Here is a 19,724-nt window from a genome sequence, read left to right as displayed (position 1 = left end):
TTGCTGTTATTAAAAATAATACAAGTTTTGGGGGCGATAGAGATTAGCTCAGTGGTTAAGAACACTTGCTGCTCTTGTAGAAGACCTGAGTTCAGTTCTCAGCACCTACATTGGATGGCTCACCACCACTTGTGACTACAGTTCCAGAGGATCTAACATCCTTCTTTTTGTTCTCTGTGGGCATCTGCATGAATGAGTCATACATAAACAAATGCAGGCATACATAAATATATAGAATATATTTTAAAAATACAGTTTTATGGGCTGGACACATGGCAGCGGTTAAGAGCACTGACTGCTCTTCCAGAGGTCCTCAGTTCAATACCCAGCAACCACATGGTGGCTCACAACCATCTGTAATGGGATCTGATACCCTCTTCTGGTGTGTCCAAAAACAGCTACAGTATGCTCATAAATAAAATAAATAAAATTTTTTTTTAAATACAGTTTTGTGCTGGAAACACGCAATTGTATGGGAAGACAGAATCAGAGATCTGGAGCAGTGCTTTCCCTGTTCTAGAGTTTTCCCAGGAGTCAGTTACTTGCTGGAATCAGCACCTCTTGTGGTGTTTACCCACAGTTCATGGTATTTTGTTGTCGTCACTTAGTTTCTCACTCGACACACTTGACTTACCACAATTAAGGTATTTTAATAATTAATTTCTGGTTTAATAAAAGCTATTTGCTGATAGTCACTGAAATGTACTCATACCACACTCTCTTTGATCTGGAACTTTGGCATATTTTTGTTGAACCTACTCTCTTTTTTTTAAGGCAGAGTCTCATTGTAGCCCTGGCTAGCCTGGAACTTACATTTCTCCCTTCTCCTCATTCTCTTGAATTATTGGTAGACCTGTGGAATTTCCCATTCATTTTTTTCTGATGGTTAGCTAGATTCTGATATCTCCTACTTCTTTAAATGGTCTGGGAAAGGTCCCTGATTATTTCTTCATCCCTCTCTTAGATTTTGGCTGTATTTTTAGTTTTTTTTTAAACATCTGGAATTTTTGTCATGACAGCTTTTAATTGTATCTTTTAAAATTACATTTGCTATTGTGTATATTTGTGTTCATGTTAGCATGCTCCTGTGTACCACAGAGCACATGTGGAGGTCAGAGGACAGTTTGCAGGAGTTGGCTTTCTCCTTCCACCTCTTTGGTTCCAAGATTGAACTCAGATCCTCAGGCTTATTATAAGCATTTTAAGCCTTTTGCCAGCTCTATTTATATAATTTTGAAAATAGTAATTACAGATATTTTTAAAAATGATTTCTACCTTTTGAATTACCTTTGCTTTTAGCTTGTCATTTTTTGTTTTGTTCTCCATGATGATCACCCCTCACCATCTATTCTTAGTTAAAATTGAGACTGTTTGGCAGGTCTGTGTTTATAGGGCACTTTGCCAAGTTGATAGTGCTGTGCTTCATTTTACGCTGATCAGATGCAGTCTTGCAGTTTAGCTGATGAACTGCTAAGTACTAGTATATGAGTGTCTTTCTTTGGGGGTTTTCAGTTTCTAAGGAAAGGATTTTCATTCTGAGAAAAAGAAGGGGTGAATAAGTGGATTAGGAAGTATAGTGTATTTCTCTTGGTTGATAGCCCTCAGAAGTATAGGGTTAGGTTTGATAGTGAGCAGTTTCCACCTCTGCATAGTCTACCAGCTCTGGACTTTACATGCCCCGCCAGCCCTCATCTGTCTAGGTCTTTCAGAACTGATTTAACTTTTTACTGTTTAGTTTACAGCTCTACTTCCCAGCTGTGTGGAAGTAACCCACAGTTCCTGGCCTCTGGTCTTGAATGTTTGGCTCCTGCTTTGTTCCATCTTCAGAGCTCAGATATTTTAGGATTCAGTGCCAAAGAGTTATAGACCTGTTGAAATGTTAAGAGAGAATAAAGAATTTTAAAGTGATGGTATACTTGTAATTAGTGTAGTTGAGAACAGATTTCCTTTTTTAAATACTTTCACTTTGGTGAGAGTTTGGATTAGATGGAATTGGTACCATAATAGATGTCATGATAGCCCTGACCATTTCATAAGTGTACTGTCATGATGGGTTTTTGTTCATAGCTGTGTCAAGTTCAAATGTGATGGTAGAATTGTAGAGCAGTATTTGTCATGCAGTCCCTTGTAGAAATTTCCATCTTAGGCAATAGCGACGGCATTGAGTGTTCTGTTGAAGGCATTCTACTATTCCTCATGAAGAAATGGGTTCTAAGTAGTAGAACATAATGATGTAGTTATCTAAAGCTTTACAACCTTTCAGTGTCTGGAAAAATGCACTTCATTTGAAGCAAAAACGTATGTTAGATAGGCTTGCCTAGACTACAGCACATCTTTTGGGCAGGTTAGTAGCAAAGAACTCCTAATAAACATGTTAATATTATCTGGTGATGTGAATGTAACTCTAGAACCTACAGGAAGAGTGACTTCATAGTATCTACAATAGACATTTTAAGTTCTCTATAGTGTCTCCAAATCCCTGAACTCTTAAGTCCCCCAAATACCCAAAGCCTTTTCATAGAATTTGACCAAGTAGAAAGAATCTATGTAACTCCACTAGGTTCCAGATAGCTGTTCTCTTCTATTGGCAAACAAAAACATTGCCAAATAGGTGGTACAGAGCTGGGTTTTCTCTCCTCAGGCTATTTATAATGAGGAGTTTTTGTTTTTAAATTGTTCTCCTAATAACAACTGTTTCACTGTTCTGTGTTTTTTGTTCTTGTTTTTGTTTTGAGATGATTCTCATACCTTTACTTCTGGAGTCCTGAGGTTGCAGGAATACACTTCCACATTCAGTTTATGCTTTCTGTGGTGCTGGGGTCAACCCAGAGTTTTGTGCTTGCTAGGCAAGTGCTCTACCAACTAAGCTATACCCTAGTTAAGTTATTTTCCTTTTCAGCAAGAGTTTTTAAATACTTTTATTTATTAGAATATATTATCTTGTTTTTGTTTTGACCATTTGCTCCCCTTACACCCAAAGACTTCTTCCCATTCTGAAAGTATTATTATTATTGGCCTCAGCTCTTCCGTCTAGTGCTTGAAAGAGTTCAGTCAACCTCTTGATGGAGGGAGCAGAATGTTCTGCCTGATGTAATGTTTTGAGCAATGGTGAGAGACTGGCTTGTTATACCAAGGTGAGCATGTGGTGATAAGTGATGATTTTCTATTAGAAAACATTCACTTTCTCCATCCCATCTGACACTTAGTTATTAGTTACAGTTAATTTAAAAAGCTTTATTTCAGATGTAATTTAACTTAGCTTATTTTAAAATCACCATTACTGAGTTGAGAGTCAGCACTATTTAAGGTGGCATTCTTGGTGGGGAATAGGGGTACCAAGTGGAACTTTGGTGAGTTTGTATGAAAGCACTTCTTTGCTGCTCTTTTAATATTGTCTTTGATATATTTATTTATACATTTAATTGACCACAGTGTAAGATGACAGTTTACTAACAATCCAGGGAAGAAAGTAGGTGTGACCTTCCCTGGCTACACTGAACTGTTTATGATATGGGGCAGTGGTTCTCAAACCTGAGCAGTCTTCAGGGTCATATGGGAAGGGCATGTTGAACAGATTCTAGGGTGTCTTTCAACTCTGGTGTTCTGATTAGGCCTAGGGTGGAATCTAACAGTTCATATGACTAGCTACCTTCTACATGATGCTCCTTCTCCTCTAGCCATTAGGCTTTGAGAGCCACTGTTGGGAGTGGAACCATCAGTCTGCATTAGGTAGACCAGTCTGATGAAAAGTATAAGTAAATGCAAGAGGGTTAAGTAGTAGGACCAACTTGATTTGCAGCAGCCTATGTGAAATTGAATTCCAGCCAGCAAATAGTATACCTTGCATTGTTTCTCCAACAAGTACTTAATTTGGTCTAAGGTAGTTAGTTCACTTGCAGACTTTATGACTACTTATCAGCAGTTCGGAGTTGGGGCTCTATGGTGATTGTGTCAAATCCTCCCCACCTCTAGGCAGGTTAGCCCTACCTGTCCTGGAACTTGCTTTGTAGATCAGGCTGGCCTCAAACTCAGGTCCACCTACCTCTGCCTGAGATTAAAGGTGTGAGCCATCACAACTGTCCAGCATGTGATATTTTAATAAGGTATTTGGTTGATGAAAGTGCCAGCTGTGACTCTGACAGTTTCCTAGCTTTTAGCAGCTGTATAGTATCTCCCAAGCCCCAGGTTCCAGCTATATGTGTTTTAAACTTGGTTTCATTTTGTTGCACTAATGGTAGGTTTAACTACCTTTGCAGAGTCAGGTTGTTTTGAGTTTGTTGTTTCCCACATGTATTTTGAGCCTTACCTTTGTGGCAGTTGTTTTATTTTTAGTTGGCATGTTTCTTTGTGAACTCACACCTTCTGGTTCACTTGCTTTTCATTCTTTTTTCATCATGCATTCCAGGCTGGCCTTGCATTTACTGTGTAATTCAGCCATCTTCCGTCCTCAGCATTCCAAGCACTAGGATTTTAGGTGTGCACCATATGCCAGGCTGTGACAGACACTTGAGTTCTCAGCCACTGGGCTTAAGTTTCCCAAATAGATATTTAGAATATTAAAAGTCTCTAGGAGAATTGTGTGCCCCCCCCCCCAACATTAGAAAGAGTCAAACCTAGGGTTTCATGCTAGGCAAATGCTCTATAATTGACATATATATCTCCTCAGCTTTATGTTGTCAGAACTTTCCATGCCTATTTTTTTTCACTGTTGGCTCTGTGATTCATTTGCCAGTTAGACTTGTCACATTTCCATTTCATTTTTACCTCTATAGCCTACAACTTTGATGATTCACTGTATAGCTTACAGTTGGTTTTGACACTGAGTAGTGTATTGTTATTTCAATTTTATACAACAAATCTCATTGCCCTAAATAACGATCTCCCTGTTAACCATTTATAGATAAGACTTTTCCTTATTGACAACTCCCTGGCAATTACTGATATGTTTTTATCCTTAAAGTCTTGCCTATGTTAGTATTATATACATGGAATTCTTACAGATATGGAGAGGAGACTTTTGGATCTGTTTTTTTCATTAGCACCCCTCCCCTACCATGATATTGATAACAGGAACCAGGGCTTCTCATATTACTAGGCAAGTATTCTACTGAACTACATCCCCAGCCCTAGCAAAATGTACTTAAGATTACGCTATACCGAAGCTGAACATGTTGGCACACAGCTGTAGTCACAGCATTTGGGAGGTAGAGGCAGGATGAGCAGGAGTTGAAGGTCTTCCTTGGCAATACAGAGATTTTAAGAGCTACACGAGACCTTGTCTTATTAAAAAAAGATTTACCACGTCTCATGAGTCAATAAAAGTCATTAACATACATTGTATAGCACTAAAAGTGAATTGATTTAGAGAAAATTGAATAATAATGATAGTACTGGTATATATATCAAAAAATCTTGACCCTTAATGGTTAGATGTTAGGAGTGTAATACTAAGGTTTCTTTTGACCTGGCCTCTCTGTCTGGAATCAGCCATATATTCTGAAGGAAACCATTAAACTTTCCTGCTTCCCAGCTTTTTTGTAAAATGAGCAATAAGATACTTGATCTGGAAGTTATCTCCCTAGGTATTTAGGGATCCCTTTAATATTAGCATCTTGTTGTAAAGAACCTATCACACTGGACTTCGGAACATCTTGCTGAGGCTTTGGAAGGACCACTGCTTAAGGGTTTGAGTCTGTCCTTTGGAATGAGGTGAGCCTTTGGTGCAAGGTTTCTAGGCCATTTCTTTTTCCTTGGACTTGTTAAGTTCCAGGTACTTAGAGCCCAAGTTAGTATGTCTGAGTGGGACTGGTGATACATTAAATCTCAGCATATTTTGTGGAAGCCTCTTTTGGGACTACAGCATTATTTAAATATCAGGCCTGTAGTTCAGTCATTAGATAGATTTTTCCCAGGGATGTCTATAAAGATTAATTATGGAAGGCCATAGTTCCTGGAATCTTTCTGTGGTTCATTAATGACTCATTATGGCACATAATTGTGATAATAATGTCCTGAAGGTCAGGGTATATTTCAGAGTGCTTTACTACGGCGGCCTGGGAAAGCAACCAATGGCTGCTTAATTCTACTGACCAGATTCTTTGTGCTTTATGCTCTCATTCTTGCTTCAGCTCATTCTTTCTCTCTCATCTCTCTTTCTCTCTTCCCTTCCCCCCTCCTTTTATGAGACAGTGTCACTAAACTTTCTCAGAGCTCATTGTGTAGATCAGAATGTCCTAGAACCAGAGAGGCTGCCTCTGCCTCCTAATTCTCATTCATTCTCATTCATTCATTCATTCATATTCTCTCTCTCTCTCCCTCCCTCCCTCCCTCCCTCCCTGTCTCTCCCCCCCCCCCACGTCTCTCTCTGTCTCTCTCGTTTTTCAAGACAGAGTTTCTTCAAATAGCCCTGGAACTTTCTCTGTAAGCCAGGCTGGCTTCAAACTCACTGCCTGATTTCCAGGTGCTGGGATCAAAAGCGTGTGCCACCGCTGCCGGGCTACATTTCTCTTTTTTTCTCTCATTTTACAAGTTGAAATGGGTTGGGTAAATAATGGAAGGAAAGATTTTGAATTAGTATACACTTGCTATGATTTGTAATACCATGTGGGTGGCACATAGTAATGCTTATTTTACTTTTACTTGTAGTAATGAATGTTATAACAATTGAAGATTATAAGAGCACATACTGGCCAAAATTAGATGGTGCCATAGATCAACTTTTAACCCAGAGTCCTGGTGACTATATACCTATATCCTATGAACAGATTTACAGGTAAGTCACCATTTAATTTTCCTGAGTTTGAATGGGATTTGATTGCTGACAGCATGAATATGATGTATAAAGTATGTAAAATGAAGTTGGATATATGTATGTGTGTGTGTGTGTGTGTATATATATATATATATATATATATTCTCCATACTGCTGTATTGGAGGTTTGATTCAGAAGTGGTTTTCAAATCAAGATACTCTATTAATTTCTGCCTCTGCTTGCTTGCCTTTCTTTGTCATATAGAATAAAAATCATCTGAGGCCAGTAAAAAAACTAGTGAAGTATCTGCTATAAAAATACATGTTTTTTTTTTTTTTTCTTTCTTTCTTTTTTTTTCTTTCAGGGAGATCCTCGTTAGCTCTGTTGATGCTTAGTGATGTGCAATTCTAGTTCTCTTTGATATTTTGTTACCTAGCCTCTGGTAAATGGATGCATCAGATTAGGAACTAGGGTGGGAAATGAGCTGAGCTGAACAGTGACAGGAAGAAGTGACAGCTAAGTTGTTCCCCACAACTGGCATACAAGGAGGATGTATTGCAGACATCTTTGTGAGTTAGAAACTTCTTTATGCTGGTTATTACTCTTATTTCTTATTTTGACATGTATTTTTTTAAAAAGAGTGTGAGCAGGTAGTTTATAAGGAGTTACCATATTTAGACCATATATTATCACTCAATTTTTGATTCCTTTGCCTATCTAATATGTACTACCCAGTACATTTAAGGTTAGTTGGCAATGTCCTTTCCACTAGAGGACTGACTAGGGATGGAAGGTTTATCTCAGTTTCTGGTTGATTAGCAGCTGTTTTAGGTTGGTGATTTATATTTTGTATGTGTGCTTTAACATGGAATTGCGTGGAATGCTTCTTCATTGACTTGGTTTCTATGCCTTGTTTCTTGCAGTTGTGTGTATAAGTGTGTGTGCCAGCAGCACTCAGAACAGATGTACAGTGATCTGATTAAAAAAATAACCAGCCACTTAGAGCGAGTCTCCAAGGAGCTGCAGGTAAGAAGTTGAGTGCATCGGTGTTTGCTGCTTTGAATGTTTCTGATAAGGTGGAGCTAGGCTGCCACACGAACAGTTGGGATCTTATCAGTTTGATTAAACACACAAGTTTATACTTTCTAGTTAGATACTGACTAAGTGATCTAATCCTCAGAGTAGATTGAAAATTTGATATGAATTATGTGTCTTTTTTCTTTGGGATCTATTTTATCCATAACTGATTCCACTTAGCACCATGTCTGCATTTCTTTTATTTAAAACCGTGTTTTTCTCTGTTAACTTCACTATCTGGTAAAAATTAAAAATAAATACATATGCACATACATACATATTTTGTTTTTTGAATTTGAGTTCTTTTTCAAGAGTGAGTGTTTTCTCCTACTAGTTTCTAACACTTTCAGTATGAACAACTGAAGCCAGCTATTGTCAAACTCTTGCAGCTGATCTTAATATCTGGGTGACAGCAGAAAACCCTCATTGGGGTGCCTGGCCTCCTGGTCTTTCCCTCAAACACACACTAGCTTTGCGCCAGAGCCTGATCCTACTTGGATTCTGAGTAGAAGTAACAGGGCCTAGAAAGCTGACTCCCATTAGGTAATCAGGTTCACATTAAGATGAGCAATAGCAACAGTAGACTGTGTTTGAGACTGTTTTCCGCTCACCTTGTATTCTTCTTTACATTTATCTTGTGTATGGAAGGCAGTGTGTACATGTGCCACATGCTGTTGTGCTGTAGTTGGTGTTTTCCTCCCTCTGCGTGGGTCCCAGGGTAAACTCAAAAGTCATTAGGCTTGGTGTGAGGTATCTCATCTTTACATGCTGAACCTCCTCATTTGCCCAAGGGTTTTGTTTTGTTTCCTTTTTCCTCAATTATAGCCAGAGCTACATTTTCTAAAATATACAACTTTGCCTATTAAATTGTTTTTACCTTTTTTAACTGAAAACAACTTATTCATATATATATATATAATATATATATAATATATATAATATATATATAATATATATATATATATAGAGAGAGAGAGAGAGAGAGAGTTAGTTGTACCTACAGCCAAGATATCGTGTGCCAGTTGTAGATGAAACCCAAAAGCTGTTTATTATGTTTTAAATAGTTTGCTTTTTAATTCTCAACTCTCTGAATCCCTGAAAGACAGCTTTCTGCCCTGTCTGTCATTATGTTTGCCTCTTCTGGTCTCTGTCGCCGTCCTCTCACTGGTGCTTTGGTGGTTGTTCTCCCTTACGTTATGTATCTAAGTTTACTTAGCTAGCTTTTGATTGATTGGTCTTTAGGTAGCTTTTAAACTAACAACACTTTGACGGAATCAAGTTGGTAAGTAATATCTTGCCATTCACAAAGTAACCAGATTAGACTCCTGGTTTTAGTCAAAACTAAGCATTTTACAAAACTAAGTTTTAACTTCTTTTAGGAAGGACTTATTAAAGATTAAATCAAGACAAAGGTGCTCTTTTTAGTATTTCAAAAACTAAATGTCAGGGACTTTAAATTTAGAGTTAATACACATCTCACTAAGTTTGAAAAATATTTAAAGCTTCTTCTTTGAGGTTCTGGGAATCAAACCCTCAGGGTCTTGCCCCCCTGCCCCCCACCCGCCACCCCCCACCCCCCAGCTGTGCTAGCTGTTGGCGTTCTTGAGATAGGCTCACCTGGGCTTCACAGTTGTAGTTGAGCCGGCTGGCCTTGATGTGGACATCCAGCCTCAGCTTCCCTGGTGCTGGGATTATAAGCATGCCCCACCCTGCCAGTATTTAAAATGACTTATTTTGGAAGTTGTAACCAGTTATAAATAGCTTTAAAGTAGGAAACAGCATGAGGACCTAAGACTCTGGTCTCAGCTTTGTCATTCAGCAGTTTTAGGCTCTTTTTAAAAAAACGTATTAAAATCATTTTGTCAATTTTTCTTCATTAATGTCAAGTAGCTTTATTGAAATATCTGTGGTCCCTTTATACTAAGTTGTAAGATACTTTTTTCCTTCTGCTTCCTGCCTTGCAGAACCTTCTTTCTCAGTAATATATCATTTCTGGTAACTTATGGATAGCCTTCCTGGAATTCTTGTCCAACTCTCAAAACAATACAAAACAGAATAGAACAAAACAGACCGTTGGCATATGTCAGGACCCAGAGCCTCTTAGCAGTAACAATCCTGTTAGGGTTGTGGTGTTGTGTGTGTACTGTGTTTGTATTCATATCTGACTACTTCTCTGGCTCTCCTGTGAGGTAAGGACTCTGTCCTGTTTCTCTTTTTAGCCTTAATATCTGGTACAACTGTAACTCAGAAAACATTTGTTGAGTGAATGCTCATTAGCTAAGTTTTGACTCATGTTCTGTAGATGCTTAGGTAGCTTTGCACAGGGCAGGGCATTGTATTTGGATGGAACATGTTATTTGCAACCTGATTTTTTTAAAATTCTTGAGCTAAAACAGTATTGTGGGATGAGTTGCATTTGGCAGATAAGCAGATGCAGTTGACAGATTAATGAATTGGACCCACAGGGCATCAGTTTTTGTCAAGGGCACCTTAAAATAGCTACTGGTTTGGCTTGTTTATCCATATTTAAAAACACATTCTGTTGGAAACACCCAAAGTGCTGTAGGAATGAGCATTCCATATTTATTTTTGGTGTTGACCTAAAAGCTAGAGAATAATATTTTCAAATTTTAATATATTAGTCTGTCAAACCTAAATATTATTGTATGGTATCAGTCTTTGCGTTTTAAAACATACTCCCCTATACATCTTTCATTTTAGAATAGTGTCTTTTGTATCCTTTCAATAACTAAAATAGTTGCTTGTTGAATTGATCAGTTAGCTAAACCCACTAAAGTGTCCTTCTCACTTGTTATTTCACTTGATGACTGTCTATATTTCTATGATACTGTAATTCCATTCTCCTTTTAGCTTTCATAAGGAAATGCAGGGTTTTGTTTTTTCCTTTTGTTTATCTCTGGAATCTTCAAATTCTTGGGTTTTGATTCACAAATGAATAGAAATAGTTATATACAGAAAATTGTCTTACTAAATAATCTGCTTAGTTTTTATTTTTGTTGTTTGTTTCTGAGACAGTATTTTAGTATGTAGCCCTGGCTGATCTGGAACTTGTATGTAGACTAGGCTAGTCTCAGAAAGATCTACCTTCCTCTGACTCCCCAGTGTTAGAATTAAAAGTGTGCACTACAACTCTTGACCCAGCTGCTTAGTTTTGCAAAGTTCTCTTCACATTTGTAGACACCATCATATTTAGGCTGAGGGCTTGGACTAGGACTTCCAGCATGCCTGCTGAGTTTGAATTACTTCTGATATATATGTTGCATTCATAGCCAAGTTGGAATGCCTCTACCCAGCTCACTATCTCAGGCTTGAGATCCCACGTTCATATTTGGCTCCTCTTTTCTCTCTTTCCTTTGCTTTCAGGAAATGGCCAGTTAGTAGGCTGTCACACTAATTGCTGCTGGCACTCTGCTCTAACATTGCCTGACACATGCAATGTTTTCTTGTTTGCCTCTACAGAGTCTTCATTCAGTTTTGTTTTGTTTTGTTTTTTTGTTTTTGTTTTTTGTTTGTTTGTTTTTTAAGACAGGGTTTCTCTGTGTAGCCCTGGCTGTCCTGGTCACTTTGTAGACCAGGCTGGCCTCAAACTCAGAAATCTGCCTGCCTCTGCCTTCCGAGTGCTGGGATTAAAGGTGTGCGACACCACGCCCGGCTCATTCAGTTTTAATATCTTTAAAATCCATAATTTGTGGGCATGTATTCTGAGGTGTGTCATGTGGGTCTGTGTATGAGGTGACAGAACCTCACTATGTAATCTCAGCTGGTCTCAAACTGTCTCTGGTTCTTGAATTTTGGGATCAAAGCTATGTGCCATTATACCTAGTTTGTGGGCATATATTCCTGTTCAGAAACTTAAAAATACTACCACCACTTGTTTCAACTAATCATAGTTGAATTTTTTCATCATTATTAGAAGAAACAAACAAAAAAGTCCGAAAACAAAGAACAACTAAATTGGTTTATTTGTTTCAGGCATTTCTGGTGAGAAATTTGATGTAGCTAATACTTTTCTGTCTAAATATGCAGCGTATTCTGTTAGGTAAAGTAGATATGTCTTTGATAAGAAGATATGATTGGTTTACTCCTGCTGAGAACAATTTAAAAACAAACTAACTAAACCAAACCAAACCAAACCAAGAAAAACAAACAAACAAACAAAAAACAAGACCAGAGTAGAACAGAAAACCAAGGAGTTATATATAGGGCCAAGATCTGAGAAAAGGAAACTTCAGAGAGAGGAGAGTGACACTTGAACTAACTACTTCTTGGGCCACCTTCCTATTCTGGAAGTGGGGGGAGGCCACTGTACTCTAAAATTCATTTATGTACTGTGCTATGGAGCTGCATCCTCAACTCTGCACTCTGCACTGTCAAATTTAATAGAGCTCTGATAGACTTGAATAGAAGATATATAATAGATTATCAAAGCTCATCAAACTGGAGGAATAGCTCCCAGCAGCAGTCAGATTGACAAGCTATAGAGTGACCTTTGGCACAGAAACTTTCTTCTTGCTTAGTTATGGTGGTCTAGACTGGCTGGCACCTTGAGTCATGAGAAGCAAAAGTAGATTCTTTTTGGAGAAGATACTTTCCTAGGCATGAGTTGTTAATTTTTCATAATCATTGTCTGGTATTATATCAGAAGTAGTCAGAGTTGGAAATGTGATTGTAAAGTTTTGAGAAATATCAGACAAGAATTGAGAACCACCAGTAGTCTCTTTAAAGAAATAATACAGAGTATTCTTCTGATCAATGTCTTGGTGTGATAGTTTTTGCTTTATCTTACTACATTTTATTTTGTCAAGTTTGGTTGATATCTCTTAGAAGCCTGTTTTTTTCTAATGAGAGACAGAAAGGGAGTGGATCTAGAGTGGAGGGGACTTGGGAAGGAACTGGGAGTAAGTAGAGAATGGGGAGATGCAATCAGGATATATTTTACGAGAAAAGAATCTATTTTGAACAAAGGAAAAATGAAAAAATAGAATATTTGGATAGATGTTTATAGGTGAAAATTTGGTGATTCAGGTTGGAGTAAAGTACAATAACAAAAAGATAAGCCGAGATTATATAAATGTGATAATGTTTATTTTACATTTGTGTGTGTGTGTGTGTGTGTGTGTGTGTGTGTGTGACAGTGTGACAGACTTACAAGAACATCAGGGTAGGGACGGGGGGAGAGGAGAGACTCTTTTACATACCACAGTGCACATGTGGCAATCAGAGGATAGTTGCAGGAGTTGATTATCTTCACCATGTCAGTCCTAGGGATCAACCTAAGGTCCTCAGGCTTGGCAGCAAGGTACCTTACCCACTGAGCCATCTCACTGACCCAAATGATGAAGAGAGTATAAAAGATACATGTAAGCAGAACTTACAGCAATAGTGTGTAACGGTTTGGTAGCATACAATCTGTAATTGTAGGCTAACCTCCATATGCATAATTAACATGATGATAGAGGGAGAAAATGTAATTAAAAAATAATCAAGCTTGCAGATACTTATACCCAACCAATGGACAGAAGCCAGGGACCCCTGTGGTTAAATTAGAGAAAGTCTAGAAGACACTGAGGAGGAGAGTGACCATAGGAGGAGAGTGACCAGCAATCTCAAATAACCTGGACTCCTGAGATCTCTCAGACACTGAGCCACCAAACAGGCAGCATATATTAGCTGGTCTGATGCCCCCAACACAGATACAGCCGAGTGTTGCCTGGTCTGGCCTCACTGAGAGAAGATACATCTAACCCTCCAGAGACTTGAGATCATAAGGAGTGGGAGGTCTAATGGGTTGGGTGGGGTGGGGTAGGGACATCCTCTTGGAGATGGGGTGTGGGGGTGGGGGAGGGATGGAATGAAGAACTGTCAGAGGATGGACCAGGAAGGTTGGTAATGACTGTAAAAGAAGATTTAATAATAATAATAGAAAATAATCAAGCCACGAAAAGGAGGGAAAAGGCACAAAGAACAGATGAGGCATAGAATAAGGAATAACTTAAATTTTACCCTGTCTATCATTATATGAAATGATAAAAGCTAAGGACTGCTTTGAGAAGCAATAATCAGACAGTATGAAATCCTGCAACTTTATCAAATATTGCTGCCAAGAACCACAGCTGAAAGATAGTAAGGAAACAGAAAAATTGAAAGTAAATGTTGGACATGTTAGACAAGGGCTGGTGAGATGGCTCAGTGGGAAATTTAAATCCCTAGAGCCCATTCATAAGCCAGACACTTAACCCTCATGCTTCTACAGGGAGATGGTGGAAGAGGCAGGAGAACCCCTGGAAGCTTATGGGCCAGGTAGCCTGGCATCCATCAGGAAAATGATGACAACAGCAGCAAAAAGAGCCCCCATATCAAACAAGGTGAAGGTAGGGTGTTGGTTTTAAGAAAATTTAATTTGGAATAGAATTTAAAACACAAGGTTAGAAAATAATAAAATTTGGAAAATCAAAAGCCTTAGCATTTTTCTCAACAGCAGGTGTGGAACTTAAAGAAAGCATTAAAGCACAATGGCTCTTTGTTAGACTGCTGCATTGTTTAGAGCCATCCAGACAGCCATGATTCAGAGTAAAACTTGACTAATCTCAGCTTAGTTAGGGCAGTGAAGATGGCCTCACCAACAAAGAGTTGTCATGGACAAGGGACAAGAGAACTTTGTGGGCAGAGGCTCCTTTGTGGTGCTTACTCGGGCCTTAAGAAGCAGTCCTGTGAAGAAGACAGCGAATGATGTTCCAGTGGGGTTGGGAGAGGGGAAAAGCTAGACAAGGCAGACCAGATTCAGATTGCAGAAACCACTGAATGCCAGGAACTACATCTTAGAGCATCAGTGTTAGAAGCATAGAAAATGGACTGGTTTAGGAATGATGGGGTATGGGGAAGTGCTGTTGGTGGCAGACTAACAGGTCATCTGCAGTTCCAGAATCTAAAAAATTGAAACTCTGAAAGGGGGATGTCTTTAAATTGGTATTGAAACTGATGTATTAAAATTTGATATGGGGTGAGAGAGATGGCTCAGTGGTTGAGAGCACTTGTTGCTCTCTAGGTTCAATTTTCAGCTCCTCCATGGTAGCTTATGCCATCTACAACTTTAGTTCCAGGGATTCTGATGCCACCTCTGACAGGTCTGAGCATCAAGTTTGCAAGTCGTACACATGCATACATGCAGGCAAAACACTCATACACATAAAATACAACCCAAAACTTGATCTTAATTTGTGTGAATAATTTACTGGGACCCTTTAACTTTCCCAGAAATATCAGTGTGTGGTCTCAGGTCTTACTGGAGCCCTATCATAGTGCCTTCAAAATTTTCCAAGCTCTGAGTAAAATAAGGTATACATGTGGCTCTAGTCTTAGTGTAAAAACCATGAACCATTAACAAATATTTATGCTATGTATGCTAGGCCTTAGTATACAGTACCTAGATGCTAGAATTACAGAAAAATTGCAGCTTTATTCTTTAGCAGCTTTTATGGAAAAAGACATAATGATCATTTTAATATTCTGTGATGTCAAGAGTGACTGAGTAGGAAAATAAACTGAGTTCCAAGTCCTGGCTAATTTTCTCTACTGTGAAAAATTTTCAAATATATCTGTGCACCTTTTCTTAACTCTCTGACTTCATTCCTTCCAGAGCAAGACAGTAGCCCTTGATGAGGAGTTGAAGACTCCTTGTGTAATTACCTTTCCATGAGAACTGCACAGCAGTATTTTGCTTTTTGGTTGATTGCACCTTTACATATTCAGATCTTTTTCCCATCTGGTTTCTTTTTCCAGTAGCTCCTCTTTCCTGCCAAGGAAGTGTTCTGCTGCTCTGCTATGGTTGCCTCCACTTTGAATCCTCTACCCCTGGCAGACTTTAATGTTTATGTTGCCACTGTCATGCTAACTATTGTGCGGGTTGTTGTGTTTAACTATCCATCAGGATGCCATCTTTTGAACAGTGTGTACTTTTGAGAATTGCAATCTGAATGACTCATGCTAGTGTCTGTCAGCCTACCATGGCCTTGATTTAGGACTTGAGGTGAATGTGCCAGCTGTAGTGCTGCTGACCTTGTTTCCAGTTCCCAGTTCCGTCTGCAGATATAGTAGAGTTGTACTCGCTCACTACCTTGAAATTAGGCCATACCAAATGACTTTTGGCACATGAGTTGTTCCTGAAAGTAGTGTGTCCACAAACGCAGGAATACTTAATGTTGGCTCTGCAGTTCCTTATGTTGCTGCTTCCTTGCCTTGGTGTTCCCAATGGCAAATGTTCATCTTTATTTACATTTCAAAGTTATCCCCCCTACTTTGTTTCCCCTCTGCAAATCCCCGATCCTATCCCCCTCCTCCCTGCTTTTATGAGGGTGCTCTCACACCCACCCACTCCTGCCTTACTGCCCTAGCATTCCCCTACACTGGGGCATTGATCCTTCACAGGACCAAGGCCCTCCCCTCCCATTGCCAGATAAAGCAATTCTCTGCTACATATGCAGCTGGAGCCATGGGTCCCTCCCTGTGTACTCTTTGGTTGGTGGTTTAGTCCTTGGGAGTCTTGGGCAGGGGTCTGGTTGGTTGATATTGTTATTCTTCCTATGGAGTTACAAACCCCTTCAGCTGCAAAGGTTCCTCTTAATTCTGGTCCTAAGTAAGGATAACGTGGATCAAACTCTCAGCACAGGTATACAACATGAGTGAGCAAGAAAGCTGTATTTTATCTCCCCCCCCCCCCCGTGTGTGTTTGTGTATGTATGTGATGCAGAATCCATTGGAACAGTTGTGAACCACTTTTTCCTAAGCATTTTGTGGATAAGTTAAGTGCACTTGGTTGAACTGTAGTGCATCTTCACTTTAGCCACCTGAGCGTTGTGGCTTTTGATGCAGTTCACTGACCATTAAGAGTTGCTCATTTTCAGTAGTTTGGAACTTCACATTACTAAGTTGTTTAAGCAGTCTGCTTCCAGGGAAAGACAATAAATAACATTAAAGTGGGGGAAACAGCACAGATAATTTTCTGTTCAGATCCAGAGCAAGGGGGCTGTGGAATGGTACACATTTTCATTCTTAAATTTCTAAACAGCAGTTTAGAGAGGTGTTTGTTAGCTGTTTTAATTAAAAGGAAGTTGATTAGGTACACTTAAAATATTTTAATAAAATTAATACTTTTGATATGTTTAAGCTAAATATATCTTAGGTTTCTAGTTACTATAATTGACAGATCAATAATAAAATTAGTTGGAACTAAGCTATAGCTAGTCTCTTTTACTTAATTTTATTCAGTCTGTACAAACATCTACTTATATATAAGCCTTCTTGTCCAGCTGCAAGTAAAGGGCCATCCATCTTTTGATGGTGTTAAAGCTGGGCAGGTGTTGCATTGCTATTTGCTTTTTGCCCAGTGGGTGGCAGTACAATCCAACTGGTTGCTTGCAGTTGTCTTGGCAAAATGAAAAAAATAAAGGCCTTAAAATTTAAATCTGTTGACATTCAAAGTGTGTCTTAAAACAAGCAGATGAACAAATAACCTCTTTACTTCCCCAAGTATACTTCTTTTCTTCTTGCTAGACTGAAGATTTTAGGTAATAAAGTTATTGGACTGAAGAAATGGTTAAAAGTGTTTATAGCTCTTGTGCAGAACTAGAATTTGATCTTACCACTTACATTGGGCAGCTCACAGCAGCCTGTAACTCCAGCTCTAAGAGGTTCTGATGTACTGTTCTGGACTCCATGGATACCCATGCACATGAGGTTACTGTCTCTGTCTCTCTGTCTCTGTCTCTCTCTCTCTCTCTCTCTCTCACACACACACACATACACACACACACATCCTCCCTCCTTCCCTCTCTCCCTACCTTAAAAGAAATTTACCTGGTTACCTTTCTTCCTAGACCTCAAGCAAAATAGATATCATTACCATTAGTAACTCTTTTACTTGTGAACTGCTGAAGGCTTTTCACTGAAGCAGTTGCCTACAGAAAGTCGTTCTTACAGGAGAATTTTCCAGTGAGACAATCTAATCTAACCCTGAGCCATTTCCACAAGTGCTCATTCAGACAGTGGTTTTAATGTTCATCATGAGCCTCTGAGGGTAGAGACTTCTCCTTAACCTGTTTCATTGCAGGCTTAGCATGATCTTAGGTTCTCAGACAGATTCAGAAGTGACATTCTGTAAGTTGCTAGAAAGCACATATCTGCAGTACAGTTAAGATTTTTGAAGCATCTGCTTGTTTCAGTTGAGACAGATAGAAGGACAAGCAGATACTACCTACATTTGCTTATTACCAGACTGTAGAATATATTTATATAGATTATATTTTTTAAAAAGGTTTTTTTTTTTTTTTTTAGATTTATTTATTTATTATATGTAAGTACATTGTAGCTGTCTTCAGACACACCAGAAGAGGGAGTCAGATCTCGTTACGGATGGTTGTGAGCCACCATGTGGTTGCTGGGATTTGAACTCTGGACCTTCGGAAGAGCAGTCGGGTGCTCTAACCCACTGAGCCATCTCACCAGCCCTAAAAAGGTTTTAAAAAGGCCCTTTACTTCTGAGACATCTCGTTTTGCTCCCATAGATCATAGAATATGTTATTTTTTAAGGTTTGCTTTGAGACAGCTATGTGCTTGTTTCAAAAGATAGGGGAAATTTTCCTTTAAGAAATAAATCCTTAGGAACTAACTGGAACTGTTCAGCTGTTTAGCTGTTCAGAATGCTTGCTGTTCTTCAAAGGACCTAGCATGACCAGTCCTTAGAACTCAGTTCACCTGATATGCTCACTAGAGTAACTCTGGGGGCCCTTAAACTTGTTCAAGGCTCTGCTAAATACAGGCTTTCTACTGTGTATTATTTCCCCTGTAATTTTGTTGACATTTGCAATGATAATGCAAGCAGTGGTGGATCAAATTGTACATGTGTGAATTAGAAAATAAAGCAACCAATCTCACTTGGGAATGTCCTATATGGTAGGGTATGAGTGACACGTGTATACCACTGGGGAGGCAGAGGCAGAGGGGCCGAGGGGCAGAGGCAGAGGCGCAGGTGACTGCAAAGAGACACGAGCTCTGGGGGTACTGGTTAGTTCATATTGTTGTTCCACCTATAGGGTTGCAGACCCCTTCAGCTCCTTGGGTACTTTCTCTAGCTCCTCCATTGGGGGCCCTGTGTTCCATCCCATAGATGACTGTGAGTATCCACTTCTGTGTTTGCCAGGCACTGGCATAGCCTCACAAGAGACAGCTATAACAGGGTCCCTTCAGCAAAATCTTGCTGGCATATGCAATAGTGTCTGGGTTTGGTGGCTGATTATGGGATGGCTCCCTGGGTGGGGTAGTCTCTGGATGGTACATCCTTTCGTCTTGGCTCCAAATTTTGTCTCTGTAACTCCTTCCATGGGTGTTTTGTTCCCTATTCTAAGAAGGAATGAAGTTATCCACACTTTGGTCTTCGTTCTTCTTGATTTTCTTGTGTTTTGCAAATTGTATCTTGGGTATTCAAAGTTTCTAGGCTAAAATCCACTTATCAGTGAGTGCCTGTTTGGTTGTGTTTTCCTTTAATTCTTTAAGGGATTTTTGTGTTTCCTCTTTAAGGACTTCTACCAGTTTAGCAGTGTTTTTCTGTGATTCTTTAAGGACTTCTACCTGTTTAACAGTGTTCTCCTGTATTTATTTAAGTTATTAAAGCCCATCTTGATGTCTTCTACCATCATAATGAGAGATGATTTTGAATCCGAGTCTTGCTTTTTGGGTGTGTTGGGGTATCCAGGACTGGCTGAGGTGGGAGTGCTGGATTCTGATGATGGTGAGCAGTCTTGGTTTCTGTTGGTAAGATTCTTGCATTTGCCTTTTGCCATCTGGTAATCTCTGGTGTTAGTTGTTATGGTTGTCTCTGGC

General features: G+C 39.2%; 1 protein-coding gene across 4 annotated transcripts in view; it reads left to right on the top strand.

Annotated features, from left to right (window-relative positions):
* Nucleotides 1–19,724, top strand: part of Cacul1 (CDK2 associated, cullin domain 1) — a 56,328-nt gene that overhangs the window by 10,084 nt on the left and 26,520 nt on the right. For all 4 annotated transcript variants that reach the window (NM_001172097.1, NM_001172096.1, NM_030197.2 and 1 more), the window contains exons 2-3: nt 6,646–6,772; nt 7,676–7,778. In NM_001172097.1, the coding sequence (NP_001165568.1) occupies nt 6,646–6,772; nt 7,676–7,778 (230 nt within the window). The remainder of the gene's footprint in view (nt 1–6,645; nt 6,773–7,675; nt 7,779–19,724) is intronic.

Source organism: Mus musculus, chromosome 19 (genome assembly GCF_000001635.26).
Source record: "Mus musculus strain C57BL/6J chromosome 19, GRCm38.p6 C57BL/6J".
Lineage (NCBI taxonomy): Eukaryota > Metazoa > Chordata > Mammalia > Rodentia > Muridae > Mus > Mus musculus.
Note: the sequence above shows the minus strand (reverse complement) of the source record. Positions and strands in the feature narration are given on the sequence as shown.